General features: G+C 55.3%; 2 protein-coding genes across 2 annotated transcripts; one reads left to right on the forward strand and one right to left on the reverse strand.

Moving 5' to 3' along the window:
• The first annotated feature begins 166 nt into the window (after positions 1-166).
• Positions 167-4,919, forward strand: LOC117651380 (histone deacetylase HDAC1). The gene is made up of 10 exons (XM_034395377.1): positions 167-339; positions 1,103-1,215; positions 1,311-1,428; positions 1,505-1,669; positions 1,767-1,957; positions 2,050-2,251; positions 2,370-2,619; positions 2,699-2,757; positions 2,843-3,103; positions 3,199-4,919. Exons 1-10 carry the CDS (start codon positions 297-299, stop codon positions 3,264-3,266), a joined length of 1,470 nt encoding a protein of 489 aa, XP_034251268.1. The 5' UTR covers positions 167-296; the 3' UTR covers positions 3,267-4,919.
• A 320-nt stretch (positions 4,920-5,239) lies between these two features.
• Positions 5,240-10,068, reverse strand: LOC117651377 (tektin-2). The gene is made up of 8 exons (XM_034395374.1): positions 9,964-10,068; positions 9,120-9,366; positions 7,237-7,443; positions 6,945-7,159; positions 6,537-6,636; positions 6,162-6,284; positions 5,703-5,926; positions 5,240-5,534 (listed from the first exon to the last, which is right to left on the reverse strand). Exons 2-8 carry the CDS (start codon positions 9,345-9,347, stop codon positions 5,336-5,338), a joined length of 1,296 nt encoding a protein of 431 aa, XP_034251265.1. The 5' UTR covers positions 9,348-9,366; positions 9,964-10,068; the 3' UTR covers positions 5,240-5,335.
• Between the last annotated feature and the right edge of the window lie 15,953 nt (positions 10,069-26,021).

Raw genomic sequence — 26,021 nt, forward strand, 5'->3', positions numbered from 1 at the left:
CTTTGCGATTATAAACAGTTGCTTTTACATTTCTGAGAAAATTCTAACTTTTATTTGCGTAGGAACGAAAATTCTATGCTCACAACGGCAGAGACATTCTGTTTTGTTTTTTTTCTTCAAGCTAGGCAGCTCTGAGGAAACAGTTGAAACCGGCAGTGTGACGGTGACGCCATTTCCATTTTTGGAAGGCAGTGACGACGCGCTGGGACGCTGCGCCGGTTGTGAGGGTGCAGTTATCAGTGCCCGAAAAATCAATTTGCTCAAATTTTAGCGGTATCTAAGTGTTTGCCGTCATCATGCAGGCGCACAGCAAAAAGCGCGTTTGCTACTATTATGATAGTAAGTACACATCGAAATGTTTTGTCGTCTGTTTTCGTTTTACCCAGTCGGGAACCAACCCACACAGTGATTTCAGTTCGGCCCGCTTGAGAATCATTTTTTCTGCTGCATGTACCTTTTTGTCCTACTGTAGAATCTAGTATTATGGTCGAATTTAATCTAATTCATTTCGGTTTAAATTTTTGTGCGTTAGATCTAGCTATTGTGATGTGTGATCGTCGGGGACTGTTTTTGGCGTCGCATCATCACTTGTTCCCGGCTCCATCTTGCTCAGAGCACCGTAGTTTCTGGCTGCCGCGGTTTGTGCAATTGTTAGTCGGCATCTCGTGTGTACTTGGTCATTATGTCATGGTGGATGACAATTTCACCACTTATTCGTGGTTTCAACCGTGTCTTGCACACTTTCCGTCCATTCGATGCAGTGGTTTTGTTGTTTACGGCCGGACTTGACGTTATATTTCCATTTATTCGGGGCGGAAGTACGGTTCACCGAAGCCTTGTTTTGGCCGGGGCTGCCGTGCCTAGCCGTGCCGGGGCGGCATTGCTTGCCTTGCCAGCCTTGCCGGTACAGCACTGTGCTGTCAATAATATTCTATTTGTTTTGAGTTATTTTTTTAGATTTTACTCTTATTTAATTCTGCAGTGGATATTGCTCACTCTTTTTAAATTGATATCCTGTGCATTCTTTAACATCTTATGTGCTTTCATGTAATATTCTGCTTGATGTATGATTGCCCGCTCTAACTCCTTGCAATGTTTTCAGGTGACATAGGCAATTACTATTATGGCCAAGGCCACCCCATGAAGCCACACAGAATACGCATGACACACAATCTTCTTCTGAACTATGGACTGTACAGGAAAATGGAAATCTATGTAAGTGTTGTGATGCCTTTCATAATACTCATTGCTACATGATTTTAAAAAATTTCTTTCACGGGTTTACCTAAATATTATGTTTCATCATCTAGAGACCCCACAAAGCTACTGCTGAGGAAATGACTAAATTTCACAGTGACGAATATGTCAGATTCTTGCGTAGCATCAGGCCTGACAACATGTCCGATTACAACAAGCAAATGCAGAGATGTAAGTTGAAAGCTAGTGGTTACATTCCTCAGGCATTGTCATGTTTATATTCACTAACAGTATTTTTCTCTTGCAGTCAATGTAGGAGAAGATTGCCCTGTGTTTGATGGTTTGTATGAGTTCTGTCAGTTGTCTGCTGGTGGCTCAGTTGCTGCTGCTGTGAAACTCAACAAGCAGGCCTCAGAGATTTGCATCAATTGGGGAGGTGGACTTCATCACGCCAAAAAAAGTGAAGCTTCAGGTAAGGATGTTAGGATACTTGTATTTTGGGAGGTAGGTGTCTTTTTTTGAGGGAGGATTAATCATTGGATAATAATTTTATTGTTTCCTGTTATCAGGGTTCTGCTATGTGAATGACATTGTCTTGGGCATCTTGGAACTCCTAAAGTATCATCAGCGAGTTTTGTACATTGATATTGATGTTCATCATGGAGACGGTGTTGAAGAAGCATTCTACACAACCGACAGAGTTATGACAGTCTCATTCCACAAATATGGAGAGTACTTCCCAGGAACGGGTGATCTTAGGGTAAGGTGATATTTGTCTAAATGTTTAGTACTATATAGTTCTGTAAAAAAAAAATAATTGTATTTTAATAACAATTTGTACCAATCTTCCAGGACATTGGCGCTGGAAAAGGAAAATATTATGCTGTTAACATCCCACTTAGAGATGGCATGGATGATGACAGCTATGAATCTATTTTTGTTCCCATCATTTCTAAAGTAATGGAGACCTTCCAACCTAGTGCAGTTGTGCTCCAGTGCGGTGCTGACTCACTGACTGGAGATAGATTGGGTTGCTTTAATCTTACTGTCAAAGGTATGGTGTCTTTCCCCATGATTTTCTTTCCTGTCACTTCTTTTGGAATCCTCATACTTCCTCAATGTAATGTGTCTGTAAGTGCACTTTTAAATTATATGTTTTAACATTTTTACAGGACATGGTAAATGTGTAGACTTTGTGAAGAAATATGGCATGCCATTCCTCATGGTGGGCGGTGGAGGCTATACCATCAGAAATGTCTCCAGGTGCTGGACTTATGAAACGTCTGTGGCACTTGGCACAGAAATAGCAAATGAGTTGCCATACAATGACTACTTTGAATATTTTGGACCTGATTTCAAACTCCACATTAGTCCCTCGAATATGGCAAACCAGAACACTCCTGAGTACCTTGAGAAAATAAAGTTAGTGATACTTCCTCTCAATCAATAAGTCTCTGTTTCTATGACTGAAAGCTTTTCTAATGGTTCATTTTCCTTTTAGGACAAGATTGTTTGAGAACTTGCGGATGCTGCCTCATGCCCCAGGAGTTCAAGTTCAGGGTGAGTTTGCAGACTTCCATCCATGGTATTGCTGTTCTAATGTTTTTTCAGAATCCTTATTTACCATTGTTACCCGTTCTTGCAGCCATTCCTGAGGATGCTGTTAGAGAGGAGTCTGATGACGACGACAAAGCAAACCCTGACGAGAGACTCCCCCAGATAGCCCTTGATAAGCGTATTGTTCCGGACAATGAATTCAGCGATTCGGAAGATGAAGGTGAGGGTGGGCGAAGGGACCAGCGCTCTTTCAAGGGACGCAAGAGGCCGCGGTTAGACACCAAGCCCGCAGGTGACAGCGAGGATAAATTGAAGACAGAGATAGATGGAGCCAAACCAGAAGCCAAGAGTAAGTAACATACCATCTGCCTGCCACACCTGACTGGTAAAGGAAAGTCTGCTCACTGAAATTGTGTATTTATTGAAATCTTTTTCTTTATTCAGCTGAAGAAAAGGATGACAAGGTGTCCTCAAACGATGAATCCAAAAAAGAGACTCCTCCGAATCCATGAGATTCAATTTCCCCGAGTTATAGACTCGGGGGCAGTGGTAGTGGACACATGTTGTCTTGGCGATTCTGATTTCGCCAAGCTTCTTTCATCAGTACCTGCTCATAACTACCACTGATCAGACAAGTTCTGTTCATCCATTGTTGCGCCAAATAACATTGGTTGTACTGGGTGAATGTTCATCTAATGCAACTTAAGTTCAAGTTATTTATCTAAAGTATTGACTCCTAACAAGAAGGATTGAGTGCATCGTGACCTACTTCTTCAATGCAGTTGATAGTGTGATTGAGGTTTCCTGTGTGGAGAGAGACCCTATACAGTTAATCAATTTTACCATACAATGCTCACCATTTGAAAAGTTCTCATGGAAAATTCTTCCATGTGCACTTGGCACTGCATTGTTCAGTCGGTGCCAGTGTGTGTGAGTTGAGTATGTGATCTCCCCGTGTACAGTTGGTGTTGTTATTCAAATAGGATTAGGTCTGAATTTTGATCATTGTACTGTATATTAGGCTTAGTATCGTTTTAAAACTTACATTGTTACGTGTTCATTTTCATGTAACAGTATGATATGCTTCATCAATTTTGTTTTGCATGTCTCTTCTCTTTACAAGAGGCTTTAAGTGATTCTTGAAAAAGTCACTTTTGTGAATAGTCGTCATTTTATTAAATTACACATTTCTGTGATCTGACTCAATCTCTTATTTAATAATTTGCATTGAATTTATGCTTAATGCTGTTTAACCAGAATTCTTGTGCCCCCTCAGACTGGTATCAAAGTGACAGCTGTAGTACCTATGTTAAATAAATTTGGTTACTTGCAAGTAATATTATTAGCCTTGTATTAAACCGGTCGTCATCTAGATACTTAAGTACAGTACCTGACGATTTGGAAGCTGGAATTTGGAATTCTAGTTACACAGAAGCATGTGGTCAAAAACCCATTTTAAATTTTGTGAATTGTTACTTGTACCATAAAATTTTCCCTCATCTTGAAAGGTACTACCTCGAGTTTCTGAATAATTTTTTGTTTGTTTTTGCATTTTACAGAGAATTGGTTGTCATACTTGTATATTTTTTTATTGCTGTGCTTTGTGATGTCATGTACGGGGCTCTTATCTTGCATTTAGTCGTAGTTGAGTGAATTGTGTATTGCTGCTACTGCCGTCAAAGTGATTATTTTCTGTAATCAGTCTCCTTTTGTAAATGAATGCCTTGAGGAATCAAAGAGTCTTTGTAATATCAGCCATTGTATTGATAAGTGATGGTACGGTAAAGGACCTGCCCTTTTTTTCTGCTTTGAAATATGACATCCTCTCTAAATTGCTTAAGATCAATTGGCTGGTAACACTGTGGACCTCTGTGCAATACAAAGTGAGATTTGTTTATTTATGTAGTAATCAATTTACAAATCTTTTTCTTTTTAAAATAGCGATTACTGTACATAGGTTTCAGAGGTACACAGGAATTACAGGTTCACCAAAGCAATTTCAAGGAAGTCAAAGTACTGTAGTATTAATTGGTTTGTTAATTATTTTATTTTAAGTTTTTATCAACACATAGTATATTTAGTTACTATGTTGTATTACCTTTTACCATACCAACACTCAACTTCAACTTGGCGATAAAATTAAAGCACATTTTTATGAACTATAACTAGCTTACTTTTACTTCCATCATTACCTGTTTGCCATTAAGCTCTTCAAAGCGACTGACAGAAAATAACTAGGAGAGGAAGAGGACCTAGGGCTGCCGCTGCCTCACATTGCTTGTCTTTATTTTTTTTTTTTAGAATTAATTACACACTTGGTCGCTTTGAAACGGTTCCTTTCTGTGAGAAGCTGTGCACTGCATTGCAGCAACAAGACACCTCAGCTAACAATACTGTTGTAAAGTATCGATTATATTTTCAATGTACATCTCATTTGAAGTGGGCGCTCCTGGCATTGTGCAAAAGATGACGAAATCAGGAAAGGGCAAATGAAAATGAAGCGTTCTCGACGAGATGAGCGCGCCTGAAGTGTGAAGTTGGCTGCAAGCTTGCAGTGTGTGCTGGCTGCCCAGTGGCGGTCCTAGTGGCGCGGCACCTCGTTCTCCACCCTGGTGAGCGCCACGTTGCGCGCCGTCTCCGTGGAGAAGGGCACGGCGTCCCCCATGGCGAAGCGCTTGTGCGTGTCCAGGCAGTGGATGGCCGCCGTCAGCGCCAGGATCTTGCCGGACAGGTCCCTGTCGGTGGCCACCAGCAGGTCCTCCATGCCGTTGTACGTCGCCCTGGAGGGACACGGACAACATGGCGAGCCGAGTCAGTCTCCAGTCTCGGCACTTGGACAGGACAGTCTGCACACGCCAAGTGTGGAGTTCTCAACGTGAGCAGCTCCACACTTGGTTAGACAGTGGAGGCTCGTCGCTGGGCTGACTGAGGCCATGCTGAGGACTTACTTGGCGTGGTTGAGCTTCTCCAGCAGCTCCTGCATGGTGCGGCGCACCTGCAGCACCTCGTCGCACAGCCCCACCATGGGCTCGTCGCGGGCCTGCTCCAGGCCGGGTCGGTACTTGCGGTTGTCCAGGCGACTCTCGGCCAGCATCAGGCACTCGGTCTTGTCCCGCAGCGCGCGCGTCAGGTCCTCGATCTCCTTGTGCAGGCGCGCCATGGCCTCCTTGAGCTGCGAGCGGAGCAAACGTGAGAATGGCAAGGTGGCGGAGGGAGGGCTGCACAGTGGGTCAGAAGAACAGCGCGGATGGCCAAATCTCTAGACGCGTTTTGAGCTCAATCGATTGGTGGGGTCACACGTTCGGTTCGTATCCCATTGCTCCAAACGCGTCTACTAGAGTTACGGCCGCCGGCGCCGGTCTTCTGGCCCACTGCGGACTGCTTGAGACCAAACTGGGCCGACTCACGTTCGCCTTCTGCCACTCCAGCTCGTTCTTGGCGCGCTGCGTCTCGTAGACGCACTTGCGCATGGCGAACTCCGTGGCGTCCTTGTGGGCCGTCAGATCGTTCCTGGCGCGGGCGCGAGCCACCTGCATGGACGGACGCAGACTCACTGTCTCGCTCCCAGTTTGAGGGGCAACGAAAACGACTCTCGGATATGCACTGGTAAAAACAAAGGCATTAAAACTACGCCCTCAAGGACATTAACAGGCCCAGAAGGGCATTCAAGTTTGACCTGGAAGTCTTACGCCCCCCTCTGGAAAAGGCGTGAACCGCTTACGCCGGGCGGGGGCGTCGTTTTAATGCCTTTGTTTCGCCGAAGCGGCTTCGTCGACGCGCACCTGCATGGCCTCGCGGAGCTTGGCGCTGCTGGCCAGCTCGTTGTCCCCGCGCAGCTTGGTGCAGCGGCAGTGCTCCAGCCAGGACTCGTAGGGCACGATGCTGGGGGCAGACAGAGACAGGCGGCACTTGTAGCGGCACTTGTAGGGAGGCTTTGCAGTTGCAGTGGAGCAGCGCAGCCATGGCGTGGCCCAGCGGCTCCACCCTTCGGATCGAGATCCCAACTATAGGGTCGCCGAAAAATTTCTAAGGGTCGCCGAAAAATTTCTAAGGGCTGCGGCTTTGGGTTGCGCGGGGTGTATTTGTCAGGCCAAGAGTATTTGATTTCGGCCGCCATTTGGTTGCGAACCGCTGGCGTATCCAAAGCACGTGGCTTGGTGGGCGCCGGGCGCCGCTGGGCCGGGGCTTACTTGTTGACGGTCTCGCACGGGTCGGGCTTGAAGGTGATGCTGGCGCAGTGCCTGTCCCTGGCCAGGTTGTCGTGGTCGATCTCCAGGGTGTCGTCCTGGTCGCGCGTGGCCTGCCGCAGCGCGCACGCCGCCTCCTCCAGCCGGTTGTGCTGCTCGAAGGCCGCGTGGCAGCGCTCCGTCAGCATGGCCTTGTGGGCCTCCAGCGCCGCGGTCTCCTGCGAGGGCGGCACAACCACTCAGAACGTGCCGACACACTCGACAGTGTTAGTTCTAGCAGTGTAGGCATGCGCACATCCTTGAGCTCCTGCTCGCGCTCGGCGTCCACCAGGTCCGGGGCGACGCGCCTGTCGATGATGGCGGCGCACTCGGCCTCCACCAGGAAGCACGTGGCGATGTTCTCCAGCTCCTGCTCGCACACCTCCTTCTCGGCGGCCAGGTCGCGCTGCTCCGCCTCCACCTGGCGCAAGCAGCGCCGCAGGATCTCCTGCCATCGGCCGACCTGGACAAAGCAAGGCCTCAGGACAGTGCCATTTTCTCGATGATGCGAAAGAAATCAGTTTTAGCGGTATGTTACAAAGTCAGCTGCACCACCATATCAAGGATAATTTTCACCATATTTAGAAGAATTTTCACCATGTGAAGTAGGGATGCAAAAATACCGGTAAGATTTAAAGTTACGTAAAATACGGTAAAATACGGTATTTTACCGTATTGTACGGTAAAATTGGGTAAAATTGATTTTTCTTGACTTTAATGCGACACCTCCTAGGAACAAGCGGCTTTCTTCCGAGAGCTTCCAGACACTCGGCTATCTCGCAGTAGCTTTCAGACACTCGGCTATCTTCCAATAGCGTCCAGACACTCGGCTATCTTCCTGAGCGCTTCGGAGACTCGGCTAACTGCTTTTCCCACTTCCCGAGTTTGGGTGCGTATATATTTTAAACCAGTTGAAATGCCCTCACCGGGACCTAACCAAAATGTGTCAAAAGTTTGTCAGAGTAGATTAAAATCATGGCGTGAGCATGTCTTGATAAGGGTAACAAAGAAAAACGCTATCGAAAGGACAACCCTAACCTCTCCGCAGAAGTCAGTTAGCCGAGTCTCCGAAGCGCTCTGGAAGATAGCCGAGTGTCTGGAAGCTACTGAGAGATAGCCGAGTGTCTGGAAGCTACTGAGAGATAGCCGAGTGTCTGGAAGCTCCTGGAAGATAGCCGCTTGTTCCTAGGAGGTGTCGAATGGGTAATTCTGGTACCTCTCGTGAAAATAGGGGGGGAAAAGGTACGTTTAGGTGAGGGTGTATCGGTAAAATCGTTTCATACATACTTCCAAGCCAACATGACTTAAGAACAATGAAGCATTTTGAAAGACAAGGACCAAACACTGTGTGGGTTAAAGATATGAACTATTATCTGACTTACTGACCCCTCCCCCTAATGTCTGAGGACTTTCCCTTTTTGTAAATAAATTTTGATTCTGCCTGGTTCTTTTGACCGTAAATTAACAGCCCAAATATACTGAAGTGCAAAAATGTTGCCTTTTTTATCGTTGTCCATGTAAGTTGGCTCAATTTCATGAAAACTCTTTTTCCTGAAAGGCATCGGCGACCCCATGGTGTCCAATCATGTCAATGTTCATTGAATTTTTCAGCTCGAATAACTAACAAGTATCTACCTCTATTTCTTCCTATTTTCTGTTTAAAGTTAGTTTACATTATACTTATCTTGGCAACAAAGAAGTTTCTGGTTTGGCTCGTGTAGTTAAATTTTAGTTTCCACAAGTTTTGCAAAAGAAGAGAACATTGACTTCTTGCTTTGTCTTAAGTGCCCAGAGATGATGTCTTACACGTACATGGGGCAGCGCGAGGGGCAGATACGAACCAAGAGTTCCCAAGAGGCGCTGTTTTCAGTCCCTACGTCCTAATTCGTCGTGTGGAAGCAAAAGAAGGGCAAATAAGTCAATATTTCAAAATTACCGAAAAATACCAATTTTACCGGGGTCTCCGTAAAATACCGTATTTTACCGTATTATACCGTTCTTTACCGGTAATATTACCGGCCTTTACATCCCTAATGTGAAGGGGAGTTTTCACCATATTAAGGAGAATTTTCGCCCTCACGATGGGACTTTGAGAGTGTATTCCGTGGCGCCTCGCAGTGTACCACAGTGTACTCGCACCTCGGTGACGCGGTCGGCCAGGCGGCATTCGTTGTGGTAGTTGTCCCACTTGGTGCGGACGCGCGTCTCGTTTCGCAGTGTGCGCGCCTCGTTGCGGAACGCGAAGCCGTCCGCGCGCGCCGTCTGGCCGCACTGCCGCAGCGCCCACACGCCGGCCTGCCAGTCCGCCTTGCTGAGGTGCGGCAGCGGCTTCTGCTGCGACGACAGCGACAGCTGCGTCGACATCATGGCGGCGGGGCTGCGAGTCCTGCTGGGCAGGCCGGGGAAAAACACTCAGTGGCGGCACTGCCCGGCACTGCCAGGACTGTCAAAGAAGACGCTTGAAATTTTAATGGGGAAGTGTGGACTTTGCAGTCGCCGCACTTGGAAGTGCAGAGGTTGCGGTGCCCACACTGCAAGTGCAGAGGTTGCGGTGCCCACACTGCAAGTGCGGCGACTCCAGCAAAAGTAGTGTGGCTCAAGGAGCGCCTGCCGCCGCTGCGATGCAGTCCCGTCGCACTCCGGTGCGCGCGCCGGGCCAGGCTTGCCTACCCAGCCCGGCGTCCTGGAGGAGCTCCACCGAGCTCCACGCCCTTGGCGCTTACTCCCGGAGGCAATCCACCCCACATTGTAAACACGACACTCCTCCGATTTAGGAGGGCCTGCTCTCTAGAGTAACTTAATAGCAAACACGGATAAATAAATGAACAAAAATAAATGAAAATATGTTAAGAGTTGCTTGAGGCCCGCGCGGGCAGAACAGAACGACTAAGAATGTGCGCATTTTTACAGCCATTGCGAAAATGAAAACCTTGAAAACCTGAAAACACTGAAACTGACGCAGCGCACCCAGCAATAGTCTCACCTCTACAGTGCCGGTTGCAGGCGTTGCAGGCCGAGCTACGGGGCGCGGTGCGTCGGGACCGAGAGCACCGAGTGCCGGGGCCCCAGCATGTGCCTGGCCGCACAACCTGTCCGCCACGCCGAAGGGGCCTGCGGGCCTAGAGGGACCGAAAGGGGGAAGTTGTTGATTGTCGGCGGAGCGTTACCCGGGTAACTCACTCCGACTCCACGAACTCCACCCACCTCGCCGACGGGCTTTCACGCTTTCACGCTCGAGGCTGAGGCGGGGCGCCCGCAAGCTGGAGAGTGCCACTCCGCCAGGCCTTCGTCGGGCCAGGCCTCCCTGGCAATTATACCAGCCCAGGCTGATGGAGAGTCGAATTAAATTGCGATCCCGCCTCTCGACTCTTGGCCGGTCAGGATGGATGACAAAACGAACGACCTAGGTACACGTCGTGTCGGTCCTTGACGCGTCGACAGTCGACACAGTTCACCAGAAATCTCGTGTGTACGGGCTTTTGAGGCTGCTCGTGGCTGGGGTCGTTTCCACCGGCCCTTTTGAGTGGGCCTGTACTTGTACTGTACCCCACCTGGTTGCCCGGCCCGGCCCGGCCCGGCCCGCCCCGCGTGCCGCGCCGCCCGCCCGACGCCCCGCGTGGGGACGCCGTGAACGCCACCCTCCCTGTGGCGGCGAGGGGCGGCGGGCGGCGGGGCGCGCAAGGGGTGGTCGCCCGCCCCGCCCCGCCCCGCCCCGCCCCGCCCCGCCCCGCCTCGCCCCGCCTCGCCCCGCCTCGCAGCCAGCCTGGCGCACGTTCTTTGTGCCTGCCGGCCCGGCCGCCCCGTCCACCGCGGCCGCCGCGCCTCTCCACGGCTCTCCGCCGCCGTCAAGTCCCTCTCGCTCCTCTCGCCGGCGGCGCCGCCAGCCGCGCCAGCCGCTCATTGTCCCATTAGCAACGCAAAGTAACGCATTGTCCTGCCGAGAGGCGAGAAGCGGACGGACGGACGGACGGACGGACGGGGCGCGGGGGCGAAGCCAGGGTGGAAGCGGAGCGCTTCAAATCCAAGTGGCGAGACTGCACTGCGAGTCGGTGGATGGAAGTCGAGGGCGCCACGGAGCACGCCGCCCGACGCCGCCCGTCGGCCCAGCAGACTGATACCCAGAGTTGTTTTACCCCCCCCCCCTCTCTCTCTCTCTCTCTCGCACGGAGAGAGACAGACCCCGTATAGATGGGATGCTCCATGGGTGCGAGAGAGACAGAGCGACGAAAACGGCTCTCGGAATCCGTCTGCAGAACGCGGCCTCGGGGACGACGACGCTGACGTCGTGGGGCATGTGATGGCGCTGCGGGGACGGGTACCACGCGGAGGGCGTCGGACCGTCGGACCCTCGTCGGGCGGGGCGGGGCGGGGCGGGGCGGGGCGGGGCGGGGCTGGCGGCGCATGCCGGGGCCTAGGGCGGCCTGGGGCGGCCTGGGGCGGCGCGGCGCACCCCGCGTGGGGCGTTAGGGCGCGGTGCCTCCCTTTGGCGGTGCCTCCTCTCTCTCCCCGCGCCCTCCGCACCCTTCTATTGATCGTCGTGCGCTGCACCCCCAGGCTGGCGGGCTGCCCCGGGCTGCCCCGGGCCCAGCAACAGCTGCCGTCATTCGTTATTGCACCCTCACTGTTGCTAGCAAGACGCTGCTCGCACCTGGAGCACCTGCCGTGCCGTGCCGTGCCGTGCCGTGCCGTGCCGTGCCGCAGCTGTACGGTGCTGCTGCACCTGGCACGCCACCTGCGTTGGTCCAGTTAGCCGCCAGACTGCCGGCACGGCGGCACGGCCAGGACACTGTCTCGCTGTCTCTCGCCCGCGTCGACATCGTCCGGCGACCCTGTCTGCCAGCCTCGACCCGTGTCACAAACGAATTAGGGACAACGGGGTTATCGTCGCGCTGCATCCCCCGGGCCGTCGTCGCCAGCCAGCGCTACCGCGCCACAAATCATTGTGCAGAAGATATGAAGTGGAGTAGAGTGTGTTGGCGAATGAATTCCCATTCCCATCCTGCTCTCCCCCGCGCTCTCCCCCTCTGTCTGGCTGTTTGCCTGCCTGCCTGCCTCGTCCTGCGCTCCCTCTACATATGAAAAATTTAGACGGTTGGCAAGGCACGCAGTGGGCCAGACCAGAAGACCGGTGGAGCCCGTGATAACATCCCGGACGCGTTTCGAGCTTCAGGCCAGGACTCGAACCGAATGTGTGACCCCACCAATGGATTCGTCTTTCGGAGAGCAGTCCATTGGTGGGGTCGCACGTTCGGTTCGAGTCCCATTCAGCGACTCTGGAGCTCAAAACGCGTCCAGAATTTTGGCCGCCTCCACCGGTCCCCTAGCCCACCGTGCGCTGCTGTCCCGGCGGATCAGCGGATGCGGCTGAAGGATCGGCCCTTGCCCCGCCAGCGCGGAGCCTCGTAAAAGGGGAAGACTGAGCGGGCGAACCACCTGGCCGGCCTGGAGGATGCCGCGATCCCCGCGCCCCCCGCGCCCCCCGCGCCCCCCGCGCCGCGGAGGCGTTCCGGCGGGGAATGGCGGGAGGCAGGGACGCCGAGGGACGCGCAGGGACGTCATCGGGAAAGGCCCCAGAAAAGGAACGAGAGGCGACAGGCCCGCAATATACCTGGCTGCAATTTCTGTCCTCGCTACCCCCACCCCGCGCCGGTCCTCACATGCTTGAAGCCTTGCCACGTATTTTGAGCTCGCGTATTTTGTTTTCAGTGTGGCATGTTTCTTTTTTCGGGCCCGAGGAGTTGGCCACGTCTTCTGGAAGCGCGCGCTCCTTGCCTTGCCTCGGCCTTGCCAGTCACCGGCAGACTGTCTCTCTGTCTCTCTCGCACTCGTGGGGCTGCCCGTGCGGGTGCGAGAGAGACGGACTCTCTGGATCAGACTGCATGTCCTCGCCACTGCTGTCCCTCGTCCGTCGCGGACTCGCGGTTCACTATGCGGGACAGGATTAATCTTGTCGGGCGTTATTGTGCCGAGCAAGGGGCTGGACGTCCCTAACTCGAATAAAGAGTGGAGAGAGACGGCGCTGCGGCGCGCTGGGCGAGGCGGAAGGGAGGAAGGGAGAAGGGACGGGTGGGCGACTTCTAGAGAAACGGCGGGGAAATTAGACTGGCGGGGTGGGTTTGCCGGGTTTGCCGTCTCGAGGAGCCCCTGCGAACAGCGCCGGCGCGGGGCGCGTGCGGGTTTCGAGGGGTTGGAAGGGTTTTGATGGTGGGGGAATGCACACGGTGTGGCTGAGCCGGGAGTGACACGGGGAAGGCCAAAGGGAAGGCGGGGCAACGCGCCCAGGTACGCGCGCCGGCTTACACCGCGATGGGGCGGCGCGTGAAATATCGCCGTCTGGATGCCTATAGATCGCCCGCCGAACGGCATCGTAAATTTTTCATCCCCGCGGCCGGGACGTTTGGTTGCCGCCACAGCGCGCCAGCGCGCCACAGGCCGCGGCGCGACCCGCGGTCCTCGCGGTGCAGCCCTCGGCTCCGGACCAGACGGGCCCCGCCGCCCCCGTGGCCCCGCCGCCGCCACGCTCGCCGCCAAAAAAACAGGCAGAGGAGAAGCAGAAGCTCGCCCGGGCCGCGGCTCGCAGTGGTGTGGCGCGGCGGGGTGGTAGACAACACATGCCAAGGGTTCGACGCAGTTTTTGCTATAGCGGGCCCGTTTTATGCACACTCAACGCTACACTGTGAAAATTTGAACAACACGTGGATGTCATCTTGAAAACGATGACTTTCTCAACACAAATTGATGAAATTTCCATAACAGCTTCCCGCACGTACTTTGGCCTGACAACAATGTAATCAACAAAGTCTGATGACATTAAGGAAAGTAGCCCTGAAATTATCATCAAGTGATCAAGTCATGAAATTTTCACAGTGTGACTGTATTCGGGGTTGAGCAGAGGCAGAGGCAGGGGCAAGGGGCCCACTCATTCGCCATTTCCAGGTGAGCAAAAGGTTTTTTTCAGGAAAAATTTTGCGACCCCACGCGACCCCTCCTTTAGCATGCCTTTGATACAAAGTGCGATAATCCACCTTAGTTTGGGAGCAGTATTGCCGCAAAGTTGATCAAAACGGCCACAAATGTCTTTGAAAAATCGTGTTTTGGTCCGACTTTAAGCAGCCGCTGCGTCTGATCCGAGGCGGTATTTCGTACTTCTTGAACGGGCATTTGGTCTTTGGACCTTCCTTTTACATGCCTTTGTTACGGAGTGCGATTATCGGCCTTAGTTTGGGAGCAGTATTGTCTCAAAGCTGATGAAAACAGTAAAAAATGCCTTTGAATGCCATTTTGATCCACTTTGAGACAATACTGCTCCCAAACTAAGGCAGATAATCGCACTCCGTAACAAAGGCATTCTAAAGGAAGGTCCAAAGACCAAATGCCCGCTGAGGGAGGACGAAATACCGCCTCGGATCAGACGCAGTTGCAGCTTAAAGTCGGCCTAAAACACGAGTTTTCAAAGGCATTTTCGATTGTTTTGAACAATTCTGCCAGCCGGGAAACAGCCGCGACCCCAGGCGACCCCAACCACCTCGCCGTGACCCCTCGAAATTTTTTTCGCGGCCCCCTTTGGGATCGCGACCCCAAGGTTGGGAACCGCTGGTCTATTGCTTTTTGACGCACGGGGCTAGCGCGCCCCTCCTGCATTTTCGGCCGGATGTCCAGCTAGCTCGCCGCTCGCTTCTAGCCGAACTCCTGGCCGCCAAAATTGCGTTATTGGTTCCCACTTTGGATCCCCGCGTGCAGAACTAAAAGCTGCGCCTGGAAAAGGCAGTCCGACTCGGGCTGAACCTCCACCGCGGCTAATTCGGTGCGGAGAGGGGATGCCGCGAAGTGCTGCGAACCACGACAAAGGCAAATTCAATCATTTTATGAAAGCACCGCGGCAAAGCGGGATTGGCCAGGGGGTCGGGGGTTCATCTAGTGGTGGCTTGTCGCGACGCGTGGTTTTGCCTGGGAGCGCCAGTCCGAGGCCGAGGCCAGCCACCGGCAGTCGCACACCGGCCCAGCACCAGCGGCACCCACGAGATGGCTTCATCCAAGCCAAGCCAGATGGAGTGCCCCTTCTGCAGGTCGCCTCTTTCTTCGGGGCACCACACTGACGATCACGAGAGGAGCGCTCTGCGTAAGTAGCGTGAACCCAACACCCGTAAAGACTTGCGTACTTACAACCTTTGAAGGTTAGGATGATCTCGCACAATTTTGCGCATGATTGCTTAAAATTGGTGCGAAATTTCGCTTAAATTTCTGCGGTTCGGTTCAAATTCGTAGGAAAAGTTTCATATGCACGTGTAGCCCCGTACGAAATTGTAGAAATACGTTTACTGCGTCAATCCTGGAATGCGGCTCGATACACTTGTTCGGCCACGCGCCGCACCGTCGCGCGAACGGAGACCGGGAGACCGCTACGCACGGGTGAGCCAACGTCATTCAGCTGAGCGCTGAGTTCGGCGTTTGTCGGAAGTGCACAGTGAATTTATTTTCTCGATTTTTGACGTAGCTACACGCAAACTCCCGCATACAAAAATTTTCATTGCAAAAGTGTTTTTTACGCAGAATCGCACGAATTCGTGAGGAACTGAGTACAAATTTGCACAAAAACCCTTTGCAGGTAGCTTGTTAAATGAGCGGCGTCAACGCTAAATGTTTATATAGAATTTCGTACGTGTAACTTGCACGATTTTGTGCATATGCAATTTGCATGTCATTGAACCTGCGCAAATTTATGCAAATTTGAGCTCAATGTCATGCAAAACGTTGCTCAAATTTAAAATCATGTAACACCACGTACCAAATTGCGCAAACATTTAGCGTGGGTTGTTTGTCTGCAGGTAAAGTATTCGCTGCGGCTCTTGGCATGATCACTGCCCACGTCCACGCCATCAACGGCATCCTGGACAACGATACGTGGAGCCCCGACGACGTCAACATGCTGGACAACTCGCTCCATTTGCTGGTCATCCGTGCGAGCCGGCTGCGCCAAGGCATTGCCCCTGGCCGTGTCCCCAGCTGGAGCGACGCCGCTGCCGAGCCGTCCGCGCCGGCACTCCCAAGGGCAACCCCGGAGGGCGAACCGGGGCCGGCGGCGACCACCTCGGCCACGACCACCTTGGTGACGACCCCCTCGGCGGAGACCGCGGAGGAGAGCACCTCGGTGGAGACCACCATGGCGGAGAGCATCTCGACGGAGAGCATCTCGACGGATGGCGCCTTGGGGACCGTCGCTTCAGGTGCTGCAGTGTCTAGGCAAGTTCGCGACTACGACTAGCGGTGCTTCGCAAGTCCGCCAGGGCTGTGCTCCGGCTGCAAATCCACGTTGGTCGCTCTAACGCCATCGGCCGCTTTTCACGTAGTCCATTTTTTAGGCACTCAGTTCAGTTTGAATCAGCCTTTACGGTTTCCCTTTTAGGCATTACAAAGGTTATGCAGTCAGTTGCCCTTAATTTCGGTTTAAACTAGTACCTTTTCACTTAATTCTAGTATTAGAGCCGTATTAAGCCGCTAAGCTGGGTTATGATCTGAGGCTCTGTTTGGACCAGAGTTCAATCTTTCGCTTATGTCTGATTGTAAAAACCCGGTTCGGGTGGGGTACAAAACATTTTTCTGTCTGTGTGAGTGCGTGAACGGCTCGACCAATCGGGCTGAGGGGTTTTGCGAATGTAACGTCTTGTTCAAATTTGATTTTTTTTTACGTTCGTTTAGCGATGTGCTTAAGGTACATCCGTTGGAACGAGGCTGACACATTCGGCTAGGCGTGGTCAGAAACGAATGAGACATCATGAACGATTGAGAGTAAAAATCACACTCGCTGAAAAACAATGTACTTTTTGCCCACTGACTTCAAAATTATTGTCGACAGTGCATGACCAAGGAATCGACCCCACCTACGAAACCATTCTAACTCACCGCGGCGCTAGAAAACTATCCTATACTCGTTCTGGGAGACTAGTTAGGACCGTTTTCTAGCATCCATAGCCTCCTAGCACCCGCGGGAGTAAGGATAGTTTCCTTAGGACGGGTCGTTGAAAAATGCACCATGCCTCGTTTGATTTGGCCACATAATAATGTATTTCGTCAGTTTGTGAAGTTTTTAGTTTGCATACATGTATACTTCGATAGTCGTCAACCTGTTCCTGTCATAATCTTTGTCTCCTTATTGTTTTCCTTCTGTAGTGACATTTCATGTTCCGCCAGTTCCTGTAGTCCTCTGCTCAGTGCATTAAACGCTTGATGCAAATCTGTCGTGTTGGTCAGTCAATTCCCGGAGACGTTATCTGAACCAAGCACAAGGAGTTTCATTTTATTTGAGCTACACTTATGCAGGTGAAGCCAGTGCTTTCCAATGAACGTAAAGCACACGACATGTCATTCGGTGGGAATGAAGTACAGTGTACTCCCGCTCGAGCCTGTGGCCTGGAGGACCGCTGACAGCGGCTGAAAGCCTCGCGGTTTGGCCGAGGCGGCTCGGCACGGCTCGGCAGGGCACGGCAGGGCACGGCGGAGGGCCGGGGCTTTCAACCTGTCCCACCGAGCGCGGCGAGCGCGGTGCGCCACGACCCGGACACCGTCAGGGTAAAACGGGTCGGCCGGTGCCAAATGGACTCCGTCCCCTTCCCTGCCCGAGGCTTCTATTAGAGGGAAAAAGGAAGGGGGAGGCGATAAATTCAGAACCATCACCAAACTGTTTCGGATGGAGTGTGCAAAAACAATGTCGTGCCTCCGCCTCCGTTCTGGACGACGGCGAAGCTTTGCAACACAAACAAAACGAGCCCGCCAAGAAATCGTGAGACGAAGTTGACCGTAACCCAAAGCGTGCCATCATTTTCGTCGTAATTTCAAAGCAGGCCCGTCGCTGGCTTTCTTTTTCGCAGTGTCGTCGCCGTGGCCCCCGCGGCTCGGGCCGGCGAAATGAGTTCCGGGCCGCGCCGCGCCGCGCCGCCCTACGAGGGGCTAACTTGCGTTAACTTTGGACGCGGCCTCTCGGATTGTCATCCGAGGCGGCGGCTGGGTCGGGCAATGAAAACGGGGCGAAAGTGAAGAGCGAGCGAGGCTTTCTTTTTGCCGGAGGGGCCGCGTGGGGCCGGGGCCGAGTGGGGCCGAGTGGGGCCGAGTGGGGTGCCGCGACCCCCTCCACCTTCCCCGCGCCAGGGCCCCGAGCCGAGCCAACGATGGAGATGAATTTTCGTAGGAAAGTTTTCATTGGAGATTAGTTGTCCGGGGCGACGACATGCCGTTCGACGTTCCAGCCAGAGCGGAGGCCGAGCTGGAGTGGAGGAAGGAAGGCTCCTGGAGGCAGCACTCGGAGTAGAACCTCAGCGCATTTTTGCCGCGGTTCGCGCGTCCCGGCAACTCCTCCCGCGCACTGAACAGATTAGAGCGATGGGGTCAACGCGCCGCGTTCGCCGCGCTCGCTGTGCGCCGGGGCGGCCTCACTTGGAAATTGCTTGAAGCAGCACCGCCGCAGCGTCTCAAGGAGGCCAAGGAGACCGAGACGGCCGCGTCCCTTTGACGCGTCCTCCAATTTGCTTTAATTAAAGACCTTAAATCCCTCCCGGCTCAGCTGCGCGCTGCGGCTGGCTCAGCAGCTCCGCGTCCAAGTAAGCCCGCGCCCGCAGGGCCCGCGGGGCCCGCAGCCAGACACTCGACAGGCGGCAGGCAGGCAGGCAGGCACGCAGAAGGCAGGCAGGCAGGCAGGCAGGCAGGCAGGCAGGCAGGCAGGCAGGCAGGCAGGCAGGCAGGCAGGCAGGCAGGCAGGCAGGCAGGCAGGCAGGCACGCAGGCAGGCAGGCAGGCAGGCAGGCAGGCAGGCAGGCAGGCAGGCAGGCAGGCAGGCAGGCAGGCAGGCAGGCAGGCAGGCAGGCAGGCACGCAGGCAGGCACGCAGCACAGCACAGTGCAGCGTGGCGGCGCCCCTGTGGTCGAGAGGGTAGGCAACGCGATGAGCACGCCAGCGCACTGGCGCGCCTACCTCGCAGGCGCTCCTGTCCACCGGTCTGTCTGTCTGTCTGTCTGTCTGTCTGTCTGTCTGTCTGTCTGTCTGTCTGTCTGTCTGTCTGTCCGCCTGTCTATCCACCTGTCTGTCTGTCTGTCTGTCTGTCTGTCTGTCTGTCTGTCTGTCTGTCTGTCTGTCTGTCCGCCTGTCTATCCACCTGTCTGTCTGTCTGTCTGTCTGTCTGTCTGTCTGTCTGTCTGTCTGTCTGTCTGTCTGTCTGTCTGTCTGTCTGTCTGTCTGTCTGTCTGTCTGTCTGCCTGTCTATCCACCTGTCTGTCTGCCCGTCCGTCCGTCGAGCCTGCCCGTGCCCCGCGTCCGGCAGGCGTCCGCCTCCCGGCGGAGCGCGACAAGGACAAATACCCTCTGAGGCTCGATGCGACCCAAACGAGCGAGAGAGAAAAATGGGGGTAATGACGTGGTGGAGATTGGGTGGAAGGGAGACAGCGCGTGCGGCGCGCTGCGGAGAGGGATGGCGAGTCAAGTGCGGAAGGAAAATGGGCCCCGTTAAACTTTGGCTATCAAATTGAGTGGTTTTGAGATAGTGAGGGCACGGCTGGGGCCGGGGGGGGGGGCAGAGGGAGCGAAGCGCCACAGCAGGCCGAAGGAGGTGACTGCTCTTCCCAGCAGGATACAGTCTCGTTCTAACCAGCAGACTGATTCCGAGAGTCGCACTGTCTCTCTCGCACATACACGGGCCCCATGAGTGCGAGAGAGACAGAGCGACGAAAACGACTCTCGTCCGCAGGAGAGCCCAGGTGTTGGGCGGGGCGGCCCGGGGTGGAACAGGGCGCCCTGTTTTCGCCGAGATCGCCCCTGTGATGCATGGTGCGCACGCCGGGGGGTCGTGGTGGTGGCGGTGGAGGTCACCACCCGGGCTGCCCCCTCCCCCGCCCCGCCCTTGCGAGGGTACTAATGAGTGCAAGGGGTCGGAAGGGGGTGCACATCCCCCACCCCCCTTTTCCCCGGAGAGGCTCAGGCACTAATCGCCCTGCCGGCGGCGCCCCAGGCCACTCGCATGCACACCGAGACCAAAGCGACGCCGCTGTGGGGGCAAGCCGGGCAAGCCGGGCAAGCACGGCTATCGGGGTTACTGCACACAGAGCACACCAAACGGACACTCGGCTCCGGTTTTGCTCGTCTGGCGCGTTTTCTGCCCGTTTTTTTGGCTGGCGGCCCTCTCCGGCCTCGGCTCTGTCCTGCCGGGCTGCCGGGCCGACGGCCTGGCGGAGGGGCTGTTTGCGAACACCCCCCAGCCCAGAGGCCCAGAGGGTGGAGCCAGGGCGGCCGAGGGCGGCTCAGCTTCCAGCGACGTGACGTGTTTTGCATACTCTACCGCCATCAGAAACAAAAGCGCTGCGTTGCGCCGCCAAAGCCGTATAGCCAGCAACGAAACACAACAGCAGCAGCAACAAAGGCGTGGAGTGATCTTTGTGGTGACGTGAATCTGTTGTCGGCCACTGCGAGGAAAAAAACAACGAATCCTGTTCATTTCGTGCATTTCGGCCTAGATTATTCATACGGTAGAGGAAGACTCCCTGTGCTTTTTTTGGAGAGACCAAACCGAAAATCCCGATTCCGGGCAATGACACGAGGCTGAGGCCACGCCGATGCCGTGGGCGACCCTCGATTCTTATTGCTCAGAATCCGTTTTTGCAGTGCGGCGGTCCACTTTTCCTCACTCGTCGCCACTCACTCAGGCCCTGCTTGCCAGTCGCAGGGGTTCCCCTTGCTGCGGGGTAGGGCAGGCCATCCCGCCGGTGCTCTAATTCGAGTCTAAGGACCATTACGTATGTTAATGGGTACTCCCGTTGCCGTTTCGCGGGCTGCATCCCCTCCCGGCCGGGCCCCAAGCACCCCACCTGCCCCTTTGCCTGATGGCTGCCTGATGGCTGGCAGCTCCGCTCCGCCCTGCCTCTTCGCCCACCTGCAAGGCGCCTTTCCGGTGTAACAGCGCGCCATCGCCGGCGGCTTTGGCAGAACTGCTTCGCCAGCCTCAGATGGCTACTCTCGGAGACATACTCGACTACGCCAAGGTGCGTGCTGGCGTGTGAGTGTGTTTGTGTGTGTGCGTGTGTGTGTGTGTGTGTGAGAGAGAGAGAGAGAGACGGCCTGTCGGCACCACCTCTTCGCTAACCAATCTTTGATGGCAACAACGCCGCTTCACCGCATCGCCGCTTCACCACTGGATCAACTGCTTCGCCGCTTCACCACCGGATCATTGCTTTGCCGCCTCACCACCGCCCCGCCACGTCCCTTGGCGTCGACAGGTCACTCAGTGCCGCCAAGGGGCGGAGTTGAAAGGCGCTGCAAGGTTTGGGGGTTCATTCATGCGTCCTCGCTCCCGCAGTGGCGATTTCATTTGGCGGGCGGCGAGGCGGCGAGTCCACCCACTGCAACTTGACAGGCAGGAGGGAGGGTGCTGCTGGAGGCTGCCGAGGTGTGGCTTTGGGACAAAGGGCCTCGACGGCCCCGCCCCGCCCCGCCCCGCCCCGCCCCGCCCCGCCCCGCCCCGCCGTCGAGGAAAAACCAATAAACGTTTTCGAAATTGTGTTGCGGGGTTACAACACGAGAGTGAGAGCGACACGTTTGCCGGCGACTCGCATGGCGGTCGATGTTCCCTGCTTAGAAAGTCGTCATTCAGCGAAACGATGAAGTGTCGAATGGTAAGGACATCCTCGTTCCTGGAACGTCACCGGCAGGGTGGCCGGGGGCGCGTCCTGCACGAGGCTGTGCCGGAGGCACGGCCAGAGGCAGCCCTGTCCACCGGAAAGTAGAGCTGCCCTCTAGCGGCGGGCAGGGCAGGGCCAGGCATCGGGGCTCTATCAATAAGCCTCCAATCAATCTATCTATCAATCGGTCGGCTCGGCTCGGCTCGGCCTGCTTGCTGTGCTGCAGCGCGGGCCGCAGTGCCACCAAGCCTCCGGCATTCTCCTCACGTCCCTGCGCCGCCAGGACGCCGCCAGGACGCCGCCAGTAGGCCCATTCCGAGAGTCCTTTGCGTCGCCCTGTCTCCCTCGCACTCGTGGGGCGCGCCGTGTCGGTGCGAGGGAGACAGGGCGACGGAAAGGACTCTCGGAGTGAGTCTCCTGGACGCCGCGTCGGCATCCCTCATTCCTGGTGCTGCTTCATTTGGTTCGCGTCCCCCACCTCAAGTCGAGGCCCTCGCCCCTCGCCACCCTCGCCCTGCCGCTGCCCACCACACTGCCAGGGCCAGGGCCAGGAGCGACGCCAATGTCACCCTGATTGGTACACTGGTAGAAAACGGCACGGGATGTCTGGTCAATTATGCATCAGAGGGCAACCACATGTTCAACGTTCAACTTTATTCACATTTTATTTGAATGCACGCATTTCAATTTTACAGAAATTTTTTGTCGTGCCATCATAGGGCTTTTGGTGTTGGGGGAATTATTGCGACTGTCGCGACGGCAGAGGGTTCGCCTCGGCCCTGCCGGCCCTGCTCTCCGTCCCTGCACCCGGGGAGTCAATACGCCGAGACAGAGGGCGGGGCGGGGCGGGGCGGGGTGGTCCGTCCGGCCTGCACGCCACACCCCGGGCCAGCGTCACTTCCACTCAGCACGCTGGCTCCGCTTGCTCCAGTGGCACAGCGCAAAGCGCAATACAAGGGGTGCCAGCCCTGCAGAGGTCGGCGACGGGCCGAGACTCTAGCCGAGACTCTAGCCGAGACGACCCGGATCCAATCCGGGAACATCAAGTAAAACTGCACTCGTTTGCCATTGCCCGCTAGCGTGGCCGAACTAGGCCCTGCAAAAGCCCGACGGAGTAGTTTCTGTAAGGCGTGCAAGCTAACTAACTTAGCTATACGGAGAATCACTTCGTACACTGCAAAACCAGGACGAGGTGAGTAACCACAATGTCTCACACTGGCAAGCACCGCCAATCACTGTGGTCTTCACTTGGAAGCATTGGCGCACAGTTTGTCCCTCAACGCAAGGTTTCGTAGAACTCTGGTGGCCCGCGCTTCGGCGCAAGGCAACACACCAATACGTGGCTGCCATGTTGGCAACACGGGAGAGCAGGGTGAGACTGTCTCACACTTGGATTGGCAGTGTCGGCGCAAGGCTCGGCGCAAGGAGGGGCGGTGGCGCTGCGGAAGGCACGCCTTGCACTTGCAGCGTGGTGGCGTCATTCGCCGAAGTGTCAATTTCAGACTTTGCGTCGCGTCACTTCCTGATGCGGAATAATTCTCCACACTTCGACGAGTGGAGTTTGCAGTCCACACGCGTCCAAGGGTACACGGTAAAAGCGGTTCCTGGTTTTCCCAGGAACTCCCTGGAAATCGCCTATGCCTTCACCACTGGCTTCCTGGGAAAACCAGGTTCCGTTTTTACCGTGTATAGAGAATCACTCCGAACCTGGAAACTTGGTGTAGCCGTTGTCAGTTTGGCAGCCAATGCCGGTAGCACAGCCAGCACAGCGAGGGCGGCCGACCGCCTCCTTCTCAAAGGAACCCCAACAAGCGATGGCACGCGATGGCAGCACTGGAAACCAGTTGGATTTTACGACAGCCGCTCGTTCATACCACGAACGGACGCACGACTGCGGCGGCATGATGGATCTCGAAAGCGACCGCTTCATCCATGTTAAAAAGGGAGAGCAGCCGAATTGAAATAACCGCAACAATGTTGCGTATCGGGGATTTTCTTTTATCTTTGATGCAAATCGTTTATGGTTCTGAAAGAAGTCGCCTTTGCCAGGCGGGGTTTCCTTTGTGCCGGCCTGCACACCGTACGCGAGGCGTAAGCCGCGCGGGGCAAAGCAGGGTTGCGGATCGGAAAGCCGTCAGGGCGCATAGCCGCGGGGCGGGGCGGGGCGGGGCGGGGCGGGGCGCTCAAAGAGGGGAGCCCTGCAGGACTGGAACGGCCCGAGGCGAGGCACTACAAAACGGTCAGCAGCACCTCGGTGCGGTGTGCGCAGAGTGGTGGCTAACGCTTAGCAGTGGCGGACCCAGGGAGGGAAAAGAGTGACTTTTTGCCTCCTTGCAGGGGCAAAAGTGTGGCTTTTTGGCTACCTTTCAGGCGGCTATCCAAAGGTCAAGCCCCCCCCCCCGGGGGGGGGGGCATGCCTTTTCCATCACAAGCGACAAAGTTCTTTCCTGGACAAGCATTTTCCAGGACTGCAAATTTTCATTCGAAATGACGAGTGAATGAACCCAGGACATTCAAGATTCTTTTCGACAAGAGCCCCGACACGTACGCGGTGGCCATCAGCCTGTCGTCCTCGCGACCCGCTCGAGTTCGAAGGGCCCTTTGACAGACCGTGGTTCTTCCTCTCTCTTTCCGATGGCGGTCGGCAAAGGCCATGGCTCTCTCTCTCTCTCTCTCTCTTTTCGATGGCCCGTCGGCCCCGCGATAATGGCCGGGATAAGACGGACTTAGGCCCCTTCTAGAAACAATCACAGCCGAATGTGGCGTTGCGGGCGGGGCGGGGCGGGGCGGGGCGGGGCGGGGCGGGGGGGCGGGGCGGGCGGGGCGGGGCGGGGCGGGGCGGGGCGGAGGTGGTCCGCGGCCAGCCAGCCTGCCGCCCCAAGATAAAGCCGCGTTTTTAATGGGCTTTGTGCTTTTCCACGCCGTTCGCTGCCTGTGGCTGCCTGTGGCTGCCTGTGGCTGCCTGTGGCTGCCTGTGGCTGCCTTTGCTGGCTGCTGCTCGCTGTGCTGGGGGCGACTGGGGGTGCGAGAGGCTTGGCAGTGGGGTGGCGGGGACAGCCGCGCAGCTGCAGCCCTTGCAGGCCCGTCCGCGCCTCGGTATAATTCAGTCCAAACAGTCGTAAATCAGCCTCTGCCTCCATGACGTGCCCTCCCCGTGTCCAGCGGCCCCGCCCCGCCCCGCCCCGCCAAGTCCTCGACTCATTTATGCCCTCCGGGCCATAATTCTGCAGCTCCTGTCCCGATAAGGTAGTGCGGCGCCCGCGTTGTTGTTGTTGTTGTTGTTGTTGTTGTTGTTGTTGTTGTTCCTTCTGTCGTCAACACTCGAAACCACAGGCGTTGCTACTGAAAAGTGGGCACAACACTGGAAAAGCTGGTCGTCGGTATGGAAAAAGCGACTTGCGTCGAACGACCCGCCGGCTTGGCCGATGAAAAGGCTGGCGTGGTGGTTTATTCACTGGTGTTGCTATTCAACGATGCGATGGCTTGGCGTCGCACTCGGACAGTGGTGCCTATCTCTCGGTTGGTCTGTCTTTGTGTCGCGGTCGCGGTGACTTCCAAGGTGCCTTCGATCGCCCGGCCCCGTTCAAGCGCCTCTCTCCTCGAGCCAGTTGTTGGTCATGCCGCCTGTCTGTCTGTCCCACCGCGTCTGCCCGCCGCCTCTAAGTTACCCCTGTCACGCGCCAGCTAGCCCCGGCCTGGGCCCCGGCCTGGGCCCCGGCAAGCCGCAGCCGAGGGCGAGGAGGGCCGTATTTGCAAGCTTACATATGAATGACAAATGCGCACGAGTCGGCAAAAAGGGGTGGGGGGAAGGGGGTGGCACCTTCCCCCCCACTGCCACGCGTGTTGAACCACTGTTCCGCACACTTCCAGCACTCAAAGGGTGTGCCGACAGGGAGCCAGAGAGACAGAGACGAAACGCCAGAATAGCGTCTGACTCAAGATCGCGTCGTAAGCTTGCAGGAAGCTCGCTGAAAGCTCTCTGAAAGCTTGCTGGGGGCGCCGCGGTCGGGGCATATAAGCACATCAAAAGGCCCTGTCCCGTCGATACCCCACGGGGAATCCCTCCCCTTTTGCGGCGTGCCGCGCGTTGCCACACTGCAAAAAGAGAGGAGAGAAGCCGCCGAATCGCATCGGCGCGAGCAGACCGACGCGCAGGGAATACAAATAAGTTAAGCCCCTAATTTGGAATCGCCTTTTCATTCCTGCCAACGACGAACGTGGACGACCCTGCTGCCGCAGCATGCAGCGGTAACTTCCAAAGGCGGCCTCCCTCTCCCCCACCCCTTTGTAGTGTATAACCGCCTCCTCGACGCCCCTCCAACCGCGCCCGGGTTCAACAAGGTGCTTTTTGCGCTATTATGCTGCGGGAGCACTTGCATCACATTGCT

Source organism: Thrips palmi, unplaced genomic scaffold (assembly GCF_012932325.1).
Source record: "Thrips palmi isolate BJ-2018 unplaced genomic scaffold, TpBJ-2018v1 HiC_scaffold_5, whole genome shotgun sequence".
NCBI classification, from domain to species: Eukaryota; Metazoa; Arthropoda; class Insecta; order Thysanoptera; family Thripidae; genus Thrips; species Thrips palmi.